The sequence below is a fragment of the Centroberyx gerrardi genome, chromosome 10 (genome assembly GCF_048128805.1).
Source record: "Centroberyx gerrardi isolate f3 chromosome 10, fCenGer3.hap1.cur.20231027, whole genome shotgun sequence".
Taxonomy (NCBI): domain Eukaryota; kingdom Metazoa; phylum Chordata; class Actinopteri; order Beryciformes; family Berycidae; genus Centroberyx; species Centroberyx gerrardi.
The window spans coordinates 4,236,420-4,254,814 of record NC_136006.1 but is presented as its reverse complement, the minus strand read 5'-3'; the positions used below and the strand labels follow the sequence as shown (position 1 = coordinate 4,254,814).

The 18,395-nt window shown below is 44.5% G+C and overlaps 1 protein-coding gene across 1 annotated transcript in view; it reads right to left on the bottom strand.

The window, feature by feature from the left end:
* Nucleotides 1-5,142: 5,142 nt before the first annotated feature.
* The window catches only part of zmym2 (zinc finger, MYM-type 2), a 47,059-nt gene continuing 33,806 nt past the window's right edge, over nt 5,143-18,395 (bottom strand). Inside the window, exons 20-26 of the mRNA XM_078286015.1 lie at nt 17,806-17,921; nt 15,691-15,883; nt 15,278-15,429; nt 13,753-13,867; nt 11,654-11,896; nt 10,464-10,608; nt 5,143-8,705 (exon numbers count right to left, since the gene is read on the bottom strand). Coding sequence (XP_078142141.1) covers nt 8,465-8,705; nt 10,464-10,608; nt 11,654-11,896; nt 13,753-13,867; nt 15,278-15,429; nt 15,691-15,883; nt 17,806-17,921 — 1,205 coding nt within the window. The 3' untranslated portion in view covers nt 5,143-8,464. The remainder of the gene's footprint in view (nt 8,706-10,463; nt 10,609-11,653; nt 11,897-13,752; nt 13,868-15,277; nt 15,430-15,690; nt 15,884-17,805; nt 17,922-18,395) is intronic.

Below are 18,395 nucleotides of genomic sequence, written 5' to 3'. Positions count from 1 at the left end.
ATCCTAAATTTAACCTAATCCACCCCCCCTCACCCCCCCACCACCCCCCCACCCCCCGAAACAACACCCCAGTGCGAGCCAAGGTTAAACTGATCTGTGTGTGGGAGGGAGGCGGGGCGGGACATTCCCTGTCCATCAAAGATAGTTCAGATATTTTCATCTCCATTTTGGGGCCAACGGGACGGACAAGCGTTCGGAGCATGCGGGACAGATATCTACATGTGGGACGTTTAGCAGCAGCAGTAAGAGATGGAAACAGATGGAAGTATCGCAGCGGCTGGAGGGACAGTGAGAGGAAAAGCCTTGTTCTTGTGCCTGGTGTGTTGACCTCTAACACACATCTGTCCCAGCTGAACTCTTCCTCTCCTCCAGCCGGCTGCTGCAGTGTGTGTGTGTGTGTGTGTGTGTGTGTGTGTGTGGAGGCACACACACAGCCTGAGAAATGCAGTTGTCATCCATTCCTGCCCTGCTGTCCTGTCCGCCGTGCAGCTGTACACCCGCTCCCCCCCCTCCCCCCTCCCCCCCCCCACAGCTCCCCCCTCCCCACCGCTGTTGTTTTATCATTAAATGGCGACATTAGTTCATATCATGTGATTCGAAAAGGATTCATTGCACATTAGAGGCCCTAATCGCCGCCTATAGTCTCCCCCCCGGGCCTCGCCCACATGACCCTGCTGAGCGCAGCGCTTCCTTTATGCCTCCTGAAAGAACCGGGGATTGAGCCCAAACAAAAAAACCCCACGAGGGTGAAAAAATGTTTTTACACCCGCCCCGCTCCCTCGCGGCCCGGCTGTGTGGGCGACCAGCGCCGTTTTAGCTTTAGATCAATGGGACAAGTTATTGGAGTCTGGCCAACTCTAACGGATAGCACAGAAAGAAAAAAGCTTGCCTCTTCAAAAAATTGGGTTTTGTCGCTCTGTTTTGTCCCCCCGAAAAAATGCACATGAAGAGGGGGAATGTTTTCCTTAAAGCCTGCAAAAGATTTTTTCCTCATGCGCTGTCCCTTTAGATGGAAAAGTCAAGTGCTTCTGGACTCATTCAGTGCTGAGAGACCTGCAGCTTCTTAGAGAGGAGGGAGGGTCAGAGGGTGAGGGTGGAGCGGGGGAGGAGGAGGGAGGAAAGGAAAGGAAAGGAGGAGAGAGGGATAGAGGAGAGAAGAGGAAAGGAAAGGGGAGGAGGAGAGAGGAGAGAGGAAGAGGAGAGAAGAGGAAAGGAGAGGAGAGGAGGAGGGAGGAGGAGAGAGGAAGAGAGGAGAGGAGGAGAAAGGAAAGGAGGGGAGAGGAGAGGAAAGGAGAGGAGGAGAGAGGAAGAGAGGAGGAGGAGGAGAAAGGAAAGGAAAGGAAAGGAGAGGAGGAGAGAGGAAGAGAAGAGAGGAAAGGAGAGGATAGAGGAGGAGAGAAGAGGAAAGGAAAGGGGAGGAGGAGAGAGGAGAGAGGAAGAGAGGAGAGGAGGAGAAAGGAAAGGAGAGGAGAGGAGAGGAAAGGAGAGGAGGAAAGAGGAGGGAGGAGACAGGCGGCTCTTGTCTGCCTCGGCCCTGCTGTGGGTCATGACGGGTATTATTTCAACAAAACGTCTGGCGGCGATGATGATAAATAAAGAGCTGAGGGACGCTCCGGCGGTCACAGTGTCTCCACGGCGAGGCCGCAGCGCCCCCTGTTGGGACAAACAGCACACTGTTCAGTTTGAACTCTGACCTGAGGCTGCTCCGGTCCCTCTGACACGGTGCTGCTGTGGCTTCACACTTTTCTGACTTTTCTGGGAAATGTCTGCATTTTGTTATCAGCTTGTTGGTCAAACAGTACAAACAGAAAACAGTGTAAAAGTCTAAATGTAGAATAGAAAGAGAAGACTTGAGACTTGACTTGACTTGGGTTCTGCTGACTTGGGACTTGACTCTGACTTGTACTTTGATGACTTGAAAAGGTTTCTAAAGTCTTGACTTGAGATCTTGTGTTTGTGTAAATGACTCAGATTGAAAGTGATTTAAATTCTGTTTTCTGAATTTGTATGGAATGATTGAATTTACTGAAGTTGAAACTGATTATAGAAATCATATAGAAACTCATGATGCTCTTACCAAGTTTTTATCCTATTAAAACCATATTGCATTGAAAAGTCCTAGATATTTAGTTTTCTTTAAGATATTAAATTGATACTGGACTCTTGATTTGTTCTGACTTGACTTGCTGTTCTACATTTAGACTTGAGACTGACTTGGGACTCTAATTATCAATCATGAATGAGGTACATGTACATTTTCAGGTATTTAGTTGGATGCTACTCAGAGCTACTGCTGCTTGACAATAAATCAACCAAAATAATTCTGTACCTTGTAGTTTTCTGTCATACATGCTCACAGGGCACAGCGCCCTTGAACTCCTCATTATTGCTTTCTAAGAAAACACCTAAAAATGTAAATGAAAATCAAAATAGGAGGACAGTTAACACCCAAGAAAATTAGCTAGTGCTGAATCCTCCTTCCTAAACCTTTTCACGTCACAGACCCATTAACAGACACACATTAGAGCCTCGGACCCCCTGTTGATAGATTTTGTCCCAGGAACCCCCATGTGGGACAGTTGTAGTTGATTCAGTATTGAACTGTATACACACAGGACTTTGCAGTGAGTGTGAGGAGAGTGAAACCTATGGAAAGTCATTCTTATCCATTCTCTCACTGGGTTCATTTCTAGTGAATTAAATCTCTGTGTGACTGGTAGTGTTTCTCTCTCTCCATTCACTGCCACTGTCTGGAGGAACAGTCAGAAAATCACTTCTAGCACATAAAGGAATGCCGACAAAGCAGATTCTGACTATATATAAAAAAACTAGTCATGCTGCTGAATTGTTTTTTAAGTGAATCTCTTTCTTTATGTTTATGAAACCTTTCAGTTTGAAGAACACTGAAATCCGGTCGGAGTGGAACGAAGAAAATAATTAAATAAGCTTATCAATAATTATAGATGGGCGAAAAAAAATAGATATATATTTATATCATGGGCAGGAGGCTGCACAACCCAAGGTACTACCAAAGTTCAACATCACTTTAAATGTCAGAGATATTGAAATATTCATTTCAGCGTGGGAACCCGCGGAACTGCTTCAAGACCCCTGGGAGTCCCCAGACCCCACTTTGAGAACCGCTGCTCTAGGGGCCACTATATAAACTACACTAACCCGTCTCCATCGCTCCACACTGCGGTCCCTGTATCCCGGCCTCTATAACCTTTCCAACATGACTTCCTGTCACACGACCCCGAGCCGTGTGGTTTCTCCCCCGGGGCGTCGACAGGCCACGCCCCCTCCCCCGCCCCGCTGTCCCTCAGCTCCCAGAGAGCAGCCTCTGCCTGGGTGTCATGTCCGCCCAGCACCTTGCAGAGCGGGAGACGACAGTGAAGAGGCCGCTGACGGACAGAATCACACTTCTGCAGAAAGTAATTTTTAATATGCAAATCAGAAATGAATGGTTATGGTCTTAATGATGCTCTGGTATTTTAGAAATTATATCTTTTTTTTTATTTTTTATAGTTTCATGGATCATAAGGTCATGAAGCCTAGCCTGGTAAGACCATCCTGATCACGTGACCTCACATCCTGTTTCGCTCCACGGATCAGTCTGGACTTCCAGCCGCCCACCGATTTCCTGAAATTACAATGTAACCGGGCCAATCAGGGACTGCGTCGTAGTTGATGACGTGAAATACAGGCCGCCGCAAGCAAAACAGTAATGGCGTCTCCCGAAGCAACGAGCGGTAACGTTAACGTTAGTAGAGTAAAAACAGCCATTACAGTGGCGGCCTGTATTTTTCATGTCATCAACTATGACGCAGTCCCTGATTGGCCCGGTTACATCATCAACTACGACGCAGTCCCTGATTGGCCCGGTTACGTCATCAACTACGACGCAGTCCCTGATTGGCCCGGTTACGTCATCAACTACGACGCAGTCCCTGATTGGCCCGGTTACGTCATCAACTACGACGCAGTCCCTGATTGGCCCGGTTACGTCATCAACTACGACGCAGTCCCTGATTGGCCCGGTTACGTCATCAACTACGATGCAGTCCCTGATTGGCCCGGTTACATTGTAATTTCAGGAAATCGATGTGGGCGGCTGGAAGTCCAGACTGATCCGTGGAGCGAAACAGGATGTGAGGTCACGTGATCAGGATGGTCTTACCAGGCTACATGAAGCCCCTAAGGGATAAAAAATAATTTAAAAAAAAGCATGAATGACTAAAGTGGTTAGAGACCGTCTTTTAAAGGAGAACACCGGCCATTTTGAATATGTTGATATTATGCAGAATAGTATATAAAGGAAGAGACAGTTCTGGCTGCTCTTGCTTGAACATTCATAGAGAGCAGAACCGACAGACAGCGGTGTCTTCTGGGTAAAAAGTCCTGGCTGTCCAATAGAACAAAACAGAGTGAGGGCGTCCTGGTGGCTCAGTGGACCATGGCAGTGGTTCTCAACATGGGGTGCGGGGACCACCAGGGGTCCTTGAGGGGGTTCCAGGGGGTCCCAAACTGATGCATTGTTACACTTCACCGTTATTTCATTTCTCTGTTATCTCTCTACCTACAATACAGACAGTCATGGGACTCTGGACAAAATCATATCGAACAATAAATATATTCTCAGATTTGGGTCTGAGAGACAAAATGTCATCTGGCCCTAATGTGGACTAAAGGTTGAGAATCACTGGTCTAAAGGTGCGTACCATGTAACCGTGATGTCATGGGTTCACATCCGGCCCAGGACCTTTGTCGCATGTCGTCCCCTCTCTCTCTCTCTCTCTCTCTCTCCACTTTCAACTATTGAATAATGCCAAAAAACAAGAAAAAAAAAAGTAGCAGGAAATCGACCAGAATGCAAAGCAGTAACAAGACGTTCTGTTTTGGGTAAAGAAACCACTAACTGCAGTAGAAGTAGACGAGGCAGGTTGAGGGAAAGCGGGTTCAACAAGAAAGAAAACAGTACTTAAACACATCACAAAATAACTCCTGGAATACACTGAACATCACAGATTGGTGAGACGATGTAAAACAATCTGAGGGGATTTTTCTGAGATTTTTCTTTTTTTTTTGCTTGTGCCGTTAACACCGGATCAGAGCAAATCACAACAGCAGTAGAAGAGAGTCTGGTTAGAAAATGAAATCATTTATTTAACATAATCGTTTCGGCAGATCGGCCCACACACATTGCATCAGACTCAAGTCACAGTCACTCACTTTCAGTATATACAGATAGGCACATTCACATGAGGCATCAAAGCCAGCCACAGCGTCAACTGCGTGTCCAAACCCTCAGCAGGCTCGGGCGCCGCCTGTGAATCCAGCAGGGGGGAAAAAAAAAAAATCACCCAGTTTGACCCAGGGGCCTCTGACCCGGGATCAGTTCTGCAACTTCCACAGTTAAAGTTAAAGGTTTGGATTTCGGGCTGGGAGACTGATCCTCAGTCAGACATCGGGGCAACTTCACTCCAGATCAACGCTCTCTCTCCAAATCCACCTCCCTTGTTCCTGTAATGTTACACCACTCTACGCGCCTTTGGATAAACAGCCAAGTGGACAAAATATTAGGAACGCCAAGAAGAAGAAAGCTGTGATGCCTTACTGAGTTCACCTGGTACATAGTGCTGAAACGATTAGTCAAATCGATAGAAAATTAAACCATTATAATTTGATAATCCATTAATCACTTTAATTTATCAAGAAAGAATATCAAACATTTGCTGGTTACAGCTTCACAAACGCTAAGACTTGCTGCTTTTCTCCATTTGATATCCTTACAAAATAAATACTTTCCTTTGGCAGCAAATCATTTTAAGAATCACTTTGGGCTCTGATAACTTGTGATGAGCATTTGTCATTATTTATGTTTTATAGACTACATGATTGGTCGATTAATCGAAATAATCAGTCATGAAAGGGAGATGCAGATTATGCAGAGGGGAGCAGTTTGTGCACAAGTGGGTGGAACTCAATATTTGGAAAGTGTTCCTAATATTTTGAGCACCGACTGAGAAAATGTGCACATTTGTAGGAAAAGGGTATAAAATTCATCCAGACAGTCAAAGCTTTGCAGCAGAGTCTTCTCCCTCTTTCAATGGAAGTCAATGGGTGAGGAAGGGAGCGATAGAAAAAAAAACCTCAAACAATAGCTCACTTAATCTTTTAGCATGATAGTACTTTTTCCAATTTATTGAAACAAATAGAAAGTAAATTCCAAATAAAACTCATAAGTTGGAAAGTAAAAAAAAAATAAAATGGGGGATTTAAACCACATAAATAAAAAACATCTTCAAATAAATGAACAGTCTCTATAGTGTAACTCCAAAAGAAAACTTGAAAGTTCAGTTCATGAGAGAAAAAAAAACAAACGTCCTTTAAAGTATATGTCCAATCCATTGTTACAATACAAGCTTGTAGCTTTGCAGTGCTAACAGAATTACTCTAAAAAACAGCTCAGAAGAAGAAAAGCGCACTTATTACCAAGTGCTTCGTTTTCAAAACTAAGTCGACGTTAAAGTTTAAAGGAGACAAAACGGCAACCGAGAAACGGCAGGAGATACAAACGAGGGGACAGAAGCGGAAAGGAAAAAAAAGTCTTTCAAAACATCGTCTCTCGAGCTCGGAGCAGTGTTCCCACGTCCTTCATGTGTAGCGTGTCCCTGCGTCCTCCTGGCGTCGCCTCCGCACCGATCCCCCCTTTAAAGGAAAACAAGCGAGGAAGAGGCGGGACAGAACTGGGCTGCAGCAGGTTTTCCATGAACGACGGGTGAGAAAAGAAATGGCACACAGGAAAAATCCCGTCCCAAAGAAAAGAGAATACAGTCAAACCAATAAAAACTGAAATAAATAATCACTATGTTTAAAAAAAAAACAAGGCTTTTTTGGGAGAGGGAGGAGGTGTTCAAGCTGAAGAAGATTTCAGTGGGTGTTTTCTTTATCCCACACCACACAGTGTCTCTCTGGATCGACTCCATCTCGAATAAACCCCCCGGTTTTCGGAAATATTTACACTTCAAAGCGGCCCAATCTGGGCTTGGTACGCACATAATGCTACATCGCATGAACGGAGGTTCCCCTAATGTCCTATAAAGAAACGCAGCATGTCGGTAGGTTGGTTTCCCCCCCCCACACACACACATCGCAGAGTTCATCCCTACAGCCGGTCGGGTCGGTCTGACGCTCGGCGAGAACGTCGGAGAGAGAGTCGGTCCTCTCGCTCAGTTCTGACTCTTCCTTCCCGGCTGTGGGGTCCGCTACGGTGCGACGGTTGGCCTGAGAACGGTGCTGACGGAGCAGGAGCGACGAGGTGTGATGACGGGAAGGGGATGGAAGCAGCCCAGGTGACGGGGGGGAACGCCAACGTGTGGCGGGAGGAGCGGAGGCTGCCGCTCTCGTGCTGCGTTCCGGTCGGAAAGTCGGAAATTCCAACGTCCCACTGGGGGAAAAAAACGCTATAGAACAGCCCTTCAAGTCGGAATTCCAAGTGGGAAATTCGGGCGAGATTCCTCGACCCCGAGGTTTCCGAGCAGCAGATATCTGACATCACGTCAACATGGCAGCATAGACTGTAAACGCTACACAGCTTTACTTTAAAAATGTTTAGAACTGTCAAAATACATTGCATGACCATGAATTTATCAAAAAACCTGTGTGGTGAATGGTTCAAATAAACACTTGAAATGTAAAGTTGCACTTACAGTTGCCATCGTTCTATGCTAACGTTGCTAATATCATTGGCAAAACATCAGCATTTGCATGGAGAACCGTATTTTTATGTTGGGCAGAGAAAAATCTCACAGGTGTCCATGTTTCTTCCCTGTTTTTTCTGAACTGAATGCATGGAGGCTATACTTACAACCTTTTCAGCGGGGAATTCCCGACTTCCAACTCTGAATGGAACGCAGCATTAGCCTCTCCTGCCTAAAAACAAGCTAAACCCTCGGCGGCATCTGAGAGGCGCAGCAGCACATCCTCTCCATTCAAAATGACGAGAAAAGATCATTCCTCTACGTTTTTTTTTGACCAGAGGAACAAATTGCAGCTACTCTCCTCCTCTTCCTCTTCATCCCAACCGGTTCTCCACATCCGAGAACTTTTTTGTGGAGGAAGAGGTGAGCGAGGATGAGGAAGATGAGTTCTCCTCACCCTCCTCTTCCGAGTGCGGGTTTCTCTCCTCCACCCAAAATCCTCCTCCTCTTATGGTTTACGACCAGAACGACTCCTCTAGCATCTTAACCTCCTCTTCCTCCTCCTTCAGCTACTCTCCTCCACCGTCTTCATCATCCTCTACCTTCTCTGTTGTAGACGTTTCCTCACCAGGAGGACACAGCTAGTCAAAGCAGGAGGAGGGGAAGGAGGAGCAGACGGGAGGGGAGGAGCAGACACCGCTAGCTATTCTCCTCTTCCTCCTCCTCTGAACTCTTCGGGCTCTGCTGACGGAAAACGACAGCTACTCTCCGCCGCCTCCTTCACCACCCCCCTCCTCCTCCTCCTCCTCCTCCTCCTCCTCGTCTTCCTCTGGGTTTTGTTTGTCTGTGTATACGTCCCGGACCAGCAGGACCCGGGTGAGGAGGCTCTCCAGGACGCTTCGCTCCAGCGGCGCGGAGCCGAACCACAGCGGGCCGTCGGCGCCGAGGGCCAGATCCGGCTGAACGTAGAAGACGTCCAGACGCTCCCGCAACGACGCCGGGCTGCAGGGAGGAGAGAGAGGGAGGAGAGGAAGGGGGGGGAAGGAGGAGAGACAGAAGGGAAGAGGAGATGATGAGGGAGGAGAGTAGGAAAGTAAGGGAGAAAGGGTGGAGGGGAGAAGGAGGGGAAAGGAAACAAAATGGAGGGACAGAGAGGAGGTAAGGCGAGAGGAGAAGGAGAGAACAAGAGAGTGAAGGAAGGAAGGGGGAAAGAGAGGAGGAGGAGGAGGGGAAGGTGAAGAGATGGAAAAAAAGCCAAAAATGGGGAAGTGAGAAACAGTAAGGGGGGAAGGGAAGAAGTGGGGGATGAGGGAGGTAAGAGGAGGAGAGAGATAGAGGTAGAAGAGAGAAATGGCAAGGAGAAAAAGAGTAGGCGGGAAAGATGAAGTGATGGATGGAGAGAACGAGGGGGGAGAAAGGGGAAAGCGAGGAAGAAGAGAGGGGTGAGGAGGGAGAGCAAAAGTGCAAAAAATGGGGCGGGGAAGAGAGAAAGATAGGGAATAGAATCGAGAGAGAGAGAGAGAGAGAGAGAGAGAGAGAGAGAGAGAGAGAACAGGAAAAGAAAAAGATTAAGGGGAAGGGATGGCAAAGAAAATAAGAGTGAGGGGGAAAGAGGGAGAAGAAAGATGATAAAAGGAGGAAGGAGGAGAGAGAAAGGGGGGGAGGTGGGAGAGAGAGAGATGCATGAGTTCCTCTTACATGACTAAGACCCAACTTTTGATGAGGCGATACAGAACAACCTCTCCCAGGTGAAACCATGGCAACCCGTCAGATTAGATGTTAGACGTCCTCATAATTCAACCGTCAACACTGTGGTTCAGGATGTGAACAGCAATGAGTTATAATCACAGGACTCAGAAGATTAATTTATTAATATTTATTAAAAAAGATTTCCTTTCTACCTTCTCTCCTTAGCTCTTTCTTTTCCTAGCACTCTATTTTATATTCTAGGATCAAGCATATCTTTCTATATGTATTGTCACTTGCCCTCCTTACTATTGGTTGCTTGTAATGTTGGTTTTTTAAGTTTAAAGGAAAATAAATCGACCCTAATACACTTTAACACTGTTACAAAACATCCAATGGCAATCTAGCTGGTATTTCTGGGCCTATTTTGTTGTTTGGTGTATTTTTATTATTCCAATGGATAACTGGCCAAACAGACGCTGTGATTTCCGGTGCAGCTACAATTGATATCAGAAAATGTTTCAGGATGTAAAACATCAGCGGTAAACGTCAGGTTTTGGTGTCAGTCCCTCAGAATCAAAGAGCGAGGGCTTCTTCTTTCTAGAGCCGCCATTTTGCACCAAGAGACGTTCAACAATCATACAGGGAGAAATCCATCGTAGAAGAGGAGAGAGACCAGTTTCTCCACCGAACACTAACTATATATTTAAATACCTCGGATTGAAAGCAACAAGTTCACGCCGCTTTTCTGTGGGGTGTCGAAAGGCATTCTGGGAAATGTAGGAAAACACTGAACTGAAGTAGAAGTACACTAGGCAGGTTGAGGGAAAGTAAATTACAACACTATCACAAAATAACTCCTGGAATACACTGAACATCACAGATTGATGATATATAATAGTGTAAGAGTATAAGAGGGTGGATTTTTCCTTTAAGCCTCAGTTAAATTATTAAATGCCTAAAATGTAAGCTGTAGAAGGAGAGAAACGGCGGCAGCACTGCAGCCAGGTAGACGGCAGGTTAGACAACAGTTCCTCTCAGCATCATCTGCTCCGGTCAGCTGACTGAACCCACCACTTGGACCTGTAGAGCTCGTAGAGCCGGCACTCGTGCTTCTTCACAGGACAGCGGACGGTGGAGCCTCCCGAGTCGTCGTCCGGCTCGTAGTCCCGCTCTCCCTCCTCCGCCTGGCGCTTCCTCTTCCTACAGCCCGTTTGCACTGAGGGTCAAAACAGACGAACACACGGCATTACCATCTTTTTAAGATTATGGGTCTAAGATTGTGGGCAGGATTCAAACCTGCAACATCACAAGTGTACGGCATGAGACTTTAGCCTGGTAATCCATCTGACAGTACGACTAAAGGCCATGGTAAGAAACTTAAAAGATTTAAATGCTGATAGAAAAAGGAGGCTGCATTCCCAAGTTGAAATGAACGCAAACTGTAGCCTTCACTTCTCGTGTCAGAGACACTTAAACTTGTAGGAGTACTGACCCAAATGGGTTTTTGAATGCTGATACGATAACAATATTTTTAGACTGAAGTAGCTGATATTTTGTCAATATTCAATGTAAAAATTAACAACAAAAAAAAATCACAAATGTTCAGTGTTTCCCCTAGAATTTTCTTCTCATCAGGGTGGAAAAGCCTCTGAAACAGCATTTAGAGCATCATGGGACACTAAAACCCAGACTGAGGAGATTCTGTTAGCGTCAGTGTTCAATGGTAGAGAAACTCTGGGAGACATTACTGCCTTTAAATGCAGAATTAATTTACAAAAAAACAGAACTTAAAGTCCCCATGAAATGAACTCCCATTACTTTTACTTCCTGGTAAACAAAGTATCTTTCATGGTGACATCATCGTGTACCAGGAGGCGTAAATAAAAATTCCAACCAATAAAACATCACAGATTTTTTTAATAGTCCCGCCTCTCAGCTCCTCCCATCCAATCACTGATAACTGATATTCCATTGGTTTAGACTTTTGATTGATCCCTCCCTGCGTTATGTCCCGCCCCAAGATCCTTTTTCAACAGGAAATACATCAAATCAAGGAAGTAATGATGCTGTTTCATGGGGTCTTTAACAATTAAATGAATAAATAAAATGTGTAAAGAAAACAAAAGTTGACACCAGGTTTTATAGACTGTTTTTCTGTAGCTGTGGTCAGGGAGGAACACCGACCGGCCGATATGAGAGGCAAGTATCAACCCGATCCATCAGCAAACCGATACACAGGTCTAACCCTAATATGCACTCACCATGGTGATCCTGAGAGATGGAAGGCACGCGGATGCAGACGGCGGTCTCCTTGGTGACGGGGTGGACGGTGTCCGGGCCGTAGACGTTGGCGAAGGACAGGCGCAGGTGCTGCTCCACGGTGCGCAGGCCGAAGTACTTGGTGTTCAGGTAGACCAGGGAGCGCAGCAGGGCGGCCGCGCTCTGCTCCCCCAGCTGCCGGCTGCTCCACAGGCTGCGCTCCTCCACCCGACCCCACAGAGAGCCTGCGGCCCGGGACAGGGGGTACACAGCACCATGAAGTTCAGCTTTCAGGATCCAAGTACCATCCTTTACTCAACATTCTGCGTTCATAATCTCCTATTTTGGCTATTATGGCTTTCGTTCATTTTCGTGCTGCATATGTCATATTTTTGATATTTTCATATCTACGCATTTTATTATTTTCTCAGTATGTCCTACTTTGATATTTTGCACCAATGCACACATTCTGTAATTCATATATTTTGATGCTTTCCATTCATATATTTCTACTTCATACAGTCTAGTGTTGTAATTGTTGGTTGTATTATGTTTAATAGCCCGAATTTGCTCTATTCCCCATTTATATTCTATTTTTCTGCCTTTACTACTTAGTGTTGCAATGACGCAATTTCCCCACAGGGATCATTAAAGTTTGATCTCATCTTATCTAAGGACTTTGTTTGCCTACTGTCCTTTAAAAACTACCAAAATGTGTTTTTATCATTTTTAAGATTAGGTGTCACTCAAATTCTCTTGAGCACTTTCAAAATCTATCATATCAACACACATAATCAATACATGTCAATGTTACTGCAATCAGTGTGTGTGTGCAGTGTGTCCTCATATGACAATACAGTGCAATCACAAGCAGTCAGAATGTGAACAGCAGTAGAGTTATAATCACTGGACACTTCTCTACAGAAGTCAGATGGCTGATAAAGCCTACGGTTACACCCAACCAGCTACAGTGTGTTCAAGAGCAATGTGCTGGAACTTGGCACGCACACACACACACACACACACACACACACACACACACACACACACACCCCATTACTTCATTATCTTTATATTGTACTTCCCTTACTTGCTACTGTTCTCCAGTTCACTTCTGTTTTTTCTTGTCATCTGTTTTGTTTCTTTCGTTTGCTCTGAGATGTCCGGCTTATTTTTTTTAAATCTCTCCAGAACAAATGTGAAACATTTCTCTTCTTCCTGTGTTTTATCATTCCATTATAGTGATGTGTGTTTTGATCACTTGGCTTCTGAGTTTTAGCACTGTGCAAATGAAACTAAACTGAATCCAAAACATCATCGTCACACGTCATCAGGTTTTTTGGGGTCGATGCAGATTGCAAATTTTCTAGTTGATCGGCTGATCACTGGTCTGATTAATATGATGCATTTTACACTGACTTTCTACTAACAAAGGCACATTGTTCAATTAAGAACAAAAAATTCAATTAAGCACTTACGGCTGCATGACACAGCTGGCCTAACCATGTGGAAATAAATCACATTTTTTATCCAACACAACATCCCTAATGCTGCGTTTTGTACCTCAGATCAGAAGTGAAGCCACATCTACACTCCTGAAAGAGTTAAGCTTGGTCTGCCAAGTTCCTTTATCAATGATGATAAATTTAGCCTCCGAAATCTTGTCTGTGTGATCACAGTATGAGATCATCAGTCTGATCTTTTCTCCATTTCATTATTTCCCTCATCAGGACTTTGGAAGAGCACAGACTCTGTGTCCCTGCTGCCATCCAGTGTCCAAAACTAACTTTTGGGCTCGCTGGTATAAGGCTAAACTAAAATAAATAAATAATTCAATTCAGTCATCATGAATCAATTGTTTTCAGTGCCGTTTCATGTACAGAATCAGATTCTGTGTGTTAATTTAAAACTCTCTCAATTATACAGTAGATCAACTTTGTAATTCATAATGAAGTGCAACAGAACTCAATATATTCAAATGTGTGGCCAGTGTGGTGGGAGACCCTTATTGATTTATCCGCCCAAGACAAATCTCTCCAGCATGCGGTGCTCGCTGGGTGTTAGCTTCAGACCCGGCAGCCATCTTTTTGTCTGCACTCACCATCAGGAAGCACGCTGGGCTGCCAGTCCTTCAGGACCTTGTTAAGCTCCTCTCCAAACTGCTGGTAGCACGGGTCGCTGAAGAGGTCGTCCTTTCTGCCTTTGGCATGAAGATGCTGCACACACAACCCCCACAAACACACACACACACACACACACACAAAGACACACACACTTTGTTAGAAGAGCTTTGACCCACAGTTTTTCCACAGAGACCAAAACTACTTTCCTCGTTCCAAAAAGTGTCCTCATATTAAAATAATCAACACTGTTTTTCAGGATGTGAACAGCAATGAGTTATAATCAGTGGACACACAGATCATCCAATCAGCCGCCTGGGACAGAAAACCACTTTCCTGACTTGCTGTTAAAAGATTTTACCAACACAGATTCTCTCTTCTGCAAAAACACAGGAATAACCTCATCTGTATGAAAAACGTACAGCAGTATCTGACTGAAGAAACACTACAAGAGTTTTTCCAGAATAGGTACAACACATTACTTTTGAGTATTTCATGCCAGATTGTTTAAAATTCACACTTGCCTATTTAAACCTTGTAAAATCTTGTTTTTTTTTAACACACAGATTAAGTTTGCCTTACACTTCAGCCAGAAAGCCATGCTCCAGATGACTTTGGATAATCCTGTGCTCCATTCTCACAGCCATGCTGTGCTGCTGCTTGCATGTGAGAGTGAGAGCAGGAAGGGACGTGCGTCAGTAATATATGTCCTACTGGAAGCACATGGCGCACTTTCAGTTCCCCCCTTCAGAATTGCTATCAATGGCTTTTTAATAGGAAAAAAGTAAACCAAAGTTAACCAATATAATTCTTACACTTTGAATAATTTTAAGATTTTATTAAAATGTAAGAGTTAACTAAAATGTAAAAACTAAAAAAAAATGTTTTAATGTTATTTTAGGAAATTTTGTTGTTTCACTAAAACATGATACTTTGGTAATGGTACTGAAGTCAACAAATTTGATATAGTGATAAACCAACTCTCCTCACAACTCAAAAGACTGACAGGATACTTCCTTGTGTATCACAGTGATCTCCTTTGGTACAGATGAGATAAATACCATTTACCACATTTTAACAAAGGAATAATCAGACATGAGCTTGATCAGGCTTCTTCACCAGGATTTAATGTTTTTTGGATTCTCCCATTCAGTTGGAAAGGAAAATAACCATTTCACGCCTTGTTGTTTTCCTAATTACATTCCCGAATAATGAAGAAGCCTCTTCACTGTTGTTGTGGTGTGGCTGTAGATCCATTCAGTAACGTTCTCAGTAAAAGTGAATAGTGTGATAAGGTGGATTTGGTTACTGTGACACAGTAAACTGTCTTGTCTTTAGCCCTAGTCTCTACTACAATATGGCCGCCAGAGGGTGTGTTACATCACCTGAAACGCCTCTATAGAATAAAAACTTCTATCAACAATCAGCGTCTGTGTTCAAATGCTGACTTTGATGTACTAGGTCTTGTTTTAGACCTGGAGAGGTGTTGTGGTTTGCGGGACCGACCTGCTGGATGCCCAGACAGAGGTAGAGGATGCTGTCCGGGGCGTAGCGCTCCCCGTTGGGCCGGCACACCTCCCTGACGAACCGGGACAGAGCCAGGTCCAGCTCCCCCGAACTCAGAGACAGCAGGTTGCTCTTGGACCGGGCTGCAGGAGCTGGAACACACATACTTTTTGTTTGAGTATTTGTATTCTCAGCATCTATTTCTACGGCTGTTTTTGATGTACTCAGTTTCCTTCAACCTGCCTTGTCTACTTCAATTAGTGATTTCCTACATTTCCCAGAATGACTTTCAACAAACCCTAGAGAAGGCCGTGTGAACTTGTTGCACTCAATCAAAGGTGAACGTATGGGCAGATAATACAGATTGTTTGTGATGTGGTTAACTGGCAAGACAAACACTGGAGCTTCCTCACCTGGTTTGGGGCCGTCCTTTCCTTTGGTGTCGTCTGATTGGTCAGAAGAAGACAGCGCCCAGCGTTTCCAGGCGTTGGCGCCGTAGCGAGCCTTGAGGGGCAGCGAGCACCCCTCTGTGTGTCTGTCTGCCGGAGGGGGGGAGGAGGACGAGGCTGGAGCCGACTCCCCCTCTACCGCCTGCCTCTTGTTCCCCTGCAACACACACACACACACACACACAGAATTTAATATACTTGTGTGGACATTCTCGACTTACATTCATGTCCTACGACTTATCGCTAATCACTAAATGCGTCAACCTAATCCTGACTTTATCTCCTAACCCTAAAAGAAGCATCATCACTTGTGAGGACTTTTACTACAACTGTACCGCTAAAAAGGCATCAATAATATTTTTATATAGTCATTTAGACGATAGAAAACTATTACTAAACTATTGTTTGCTGCTTTGAAAAAGATCTATGACCGAAACGTCACAATACCTCATATTTTTACTATTGTTATTCAGTGGGTTTTATTTTCCATCTTATGTTATGCTCATTCTATGTCTATTTTCATGTGAAGATGCATTTTATGTATTCTATTCTCCTTTATCTTATTCTCACTATCATTATCAAGTTTTATGTGAAGCACTTGGTGCATGTAATTTATCTGTTGTGAAGCACTTTGAGCTGCATTTCTTGTATGAAAGGTGCTATACAAATAAAGTTTATTATTATTATTATTATTATTAATAAATTGAGATTTGCAAGTATATGGTGTGCGTGCGCCTCATATTTATGTTGCTCTTTTTTTTCTCCCAGCACCCATGACTGAAATTGTTTATTTTATTAAAGTAATTTAGGCCGAAACGCTACAAGCAAGCAACCAATAGTATGGAGTGTGAGGATAAGAGCCGGAGAACCCAAACACTTTTCCTGTAAAAGGATCGCCAGAGAAGCGCTAGGAAAAGAAATAAAAAAATAAGAGCTTAGGAGAGGTAGAAGGAAATAAATATTTTTTTAGGAGCAAAATGGAGCGAGCAGAGCAGGAGGATGTGGGAGGTATTATTCAGCAGGGAGAGGCTGACAGGAGGTACTTTCTCCAGGACACAAAAGGATAAGATGACCTAATTTTAAAGAGATTCCTTAGCTTGTAGAAGCAAGACTGAGAAAAACTCTTCGGACTTAGGGTTACCTATTTTTTTTATGCTCCCATACTATGAATAAACTGCCCTATATTTTGCCCTCTGTGCGATCAGGATAACCCAAAACCCTGGAAATGAAGAAAAAATAGGGAATATTCAGATCCCAGTGTATTATGGTTAGTATTTCAAATACATCAGATCGGATGTACTTGTAGCATCGTGCATTTGAATCCGACTCACAACCTTTATTGTGTATCAGCCCTTCTCCATCTCCCGTCTCCCTCTGCTATAGACTATATAATGAAGGAAACACCTTTATAAATGAATAAAAAAAAAGAGCTGATATAATGGTGGCAATCTGAATACTCTCTACACTCTGCAAATTAACAAAAACATAAAACAAAAAATATAAAAAAGTGGAGATTAAAGATACACCCATCTTGCTAATACGGAGTTCCTATTGGCTTGAAGGAATTCTCACTATTTATACTGTATGTGTTATATTTGACTTTTGTGTGACACTGTGGTTAAGCAGATGACTAAGTGCGTGTGAGTTTGTGTTCGAGTGTCCATTTGGTGTGTGTATGAATGTGTGAGTGTGTGTGTGTGTGTGTGTGTGTGTGTGTCAGCTTCCAGGGTGTGAAATTACCAACAAGGCAGCAGCCAAATGCTGGTGGTAAATTTTGTATGTGGATGGTAAGTCTGCCTGCTCTCTCTCTCTCTCTCTCTCTCTCTCTCTCTCTCTTTCCTTGTCTAAAAAGCAATTTGTGTGGTTAAATAGCGAAAGTGGCTGTTGAATTTTTGGATGAAAAATAAAAAAAAACAAAAAACAATCCTGCACAGACCCCAGCATGGATTATTATGTCCTCATAAAACCAAACCAATCACAGAGTGTCAGGATGTGAACAGCAGAGGGGTTATAATCACTGGACATAACTGTGCTCTGTCTAGACATGCTGTGTGTGTGTGTGTGTGTGTGTGTGTGTACCTGTCTCCTGGGCTGGGGTCGAGGTGCCGGCTCCTCCCCCTCCTCTGCCAGGACGGGGGGAAGAGAGAAGCCCATGTCCTCCTCCATTCCCTCCAGGACCGGAACCGGGTCTGGAGCTGAGACAGGACACCCAGATCAATAGTTAGTAATCAATAATTATTACCTCATTCAGTAGCATTAGCATCAGTGACTCTGCATTTAGGGGTTCAGTGACTCCGCATTTAGGGGTTCAGTGGCTCAGCATTTAGGGGTTCGGTGGCTCAGCATTTAGGGTTCAGTGACTCAGCGTGTAGGGGTTCAGTGGCTCAGCGTTTAGGGGTTCAGTGACTCAGCGTTTAGGGGTTCAGTGGCTCAGCGTTTAGGGGTTCAGTGACTCAGCGTGTAGGGGTTCAGTGGCTCAGCATTTAGGGGTTCAGTGACTCAGCGTTTAGGGGTTCAGTGGCTCAGCGTTTAGGGGTTCAGTGGCTCAGCATTTAGGGTTCAGTGACTCAGTGTTTAGGGGTTCAGTGACTCAGCATTTAGGGTTCAGTGACTCAGCGTTTAGGGGTTCAGTGACTCAGCGTTTAGGGGTTCAGTGACTCCGCATTTAG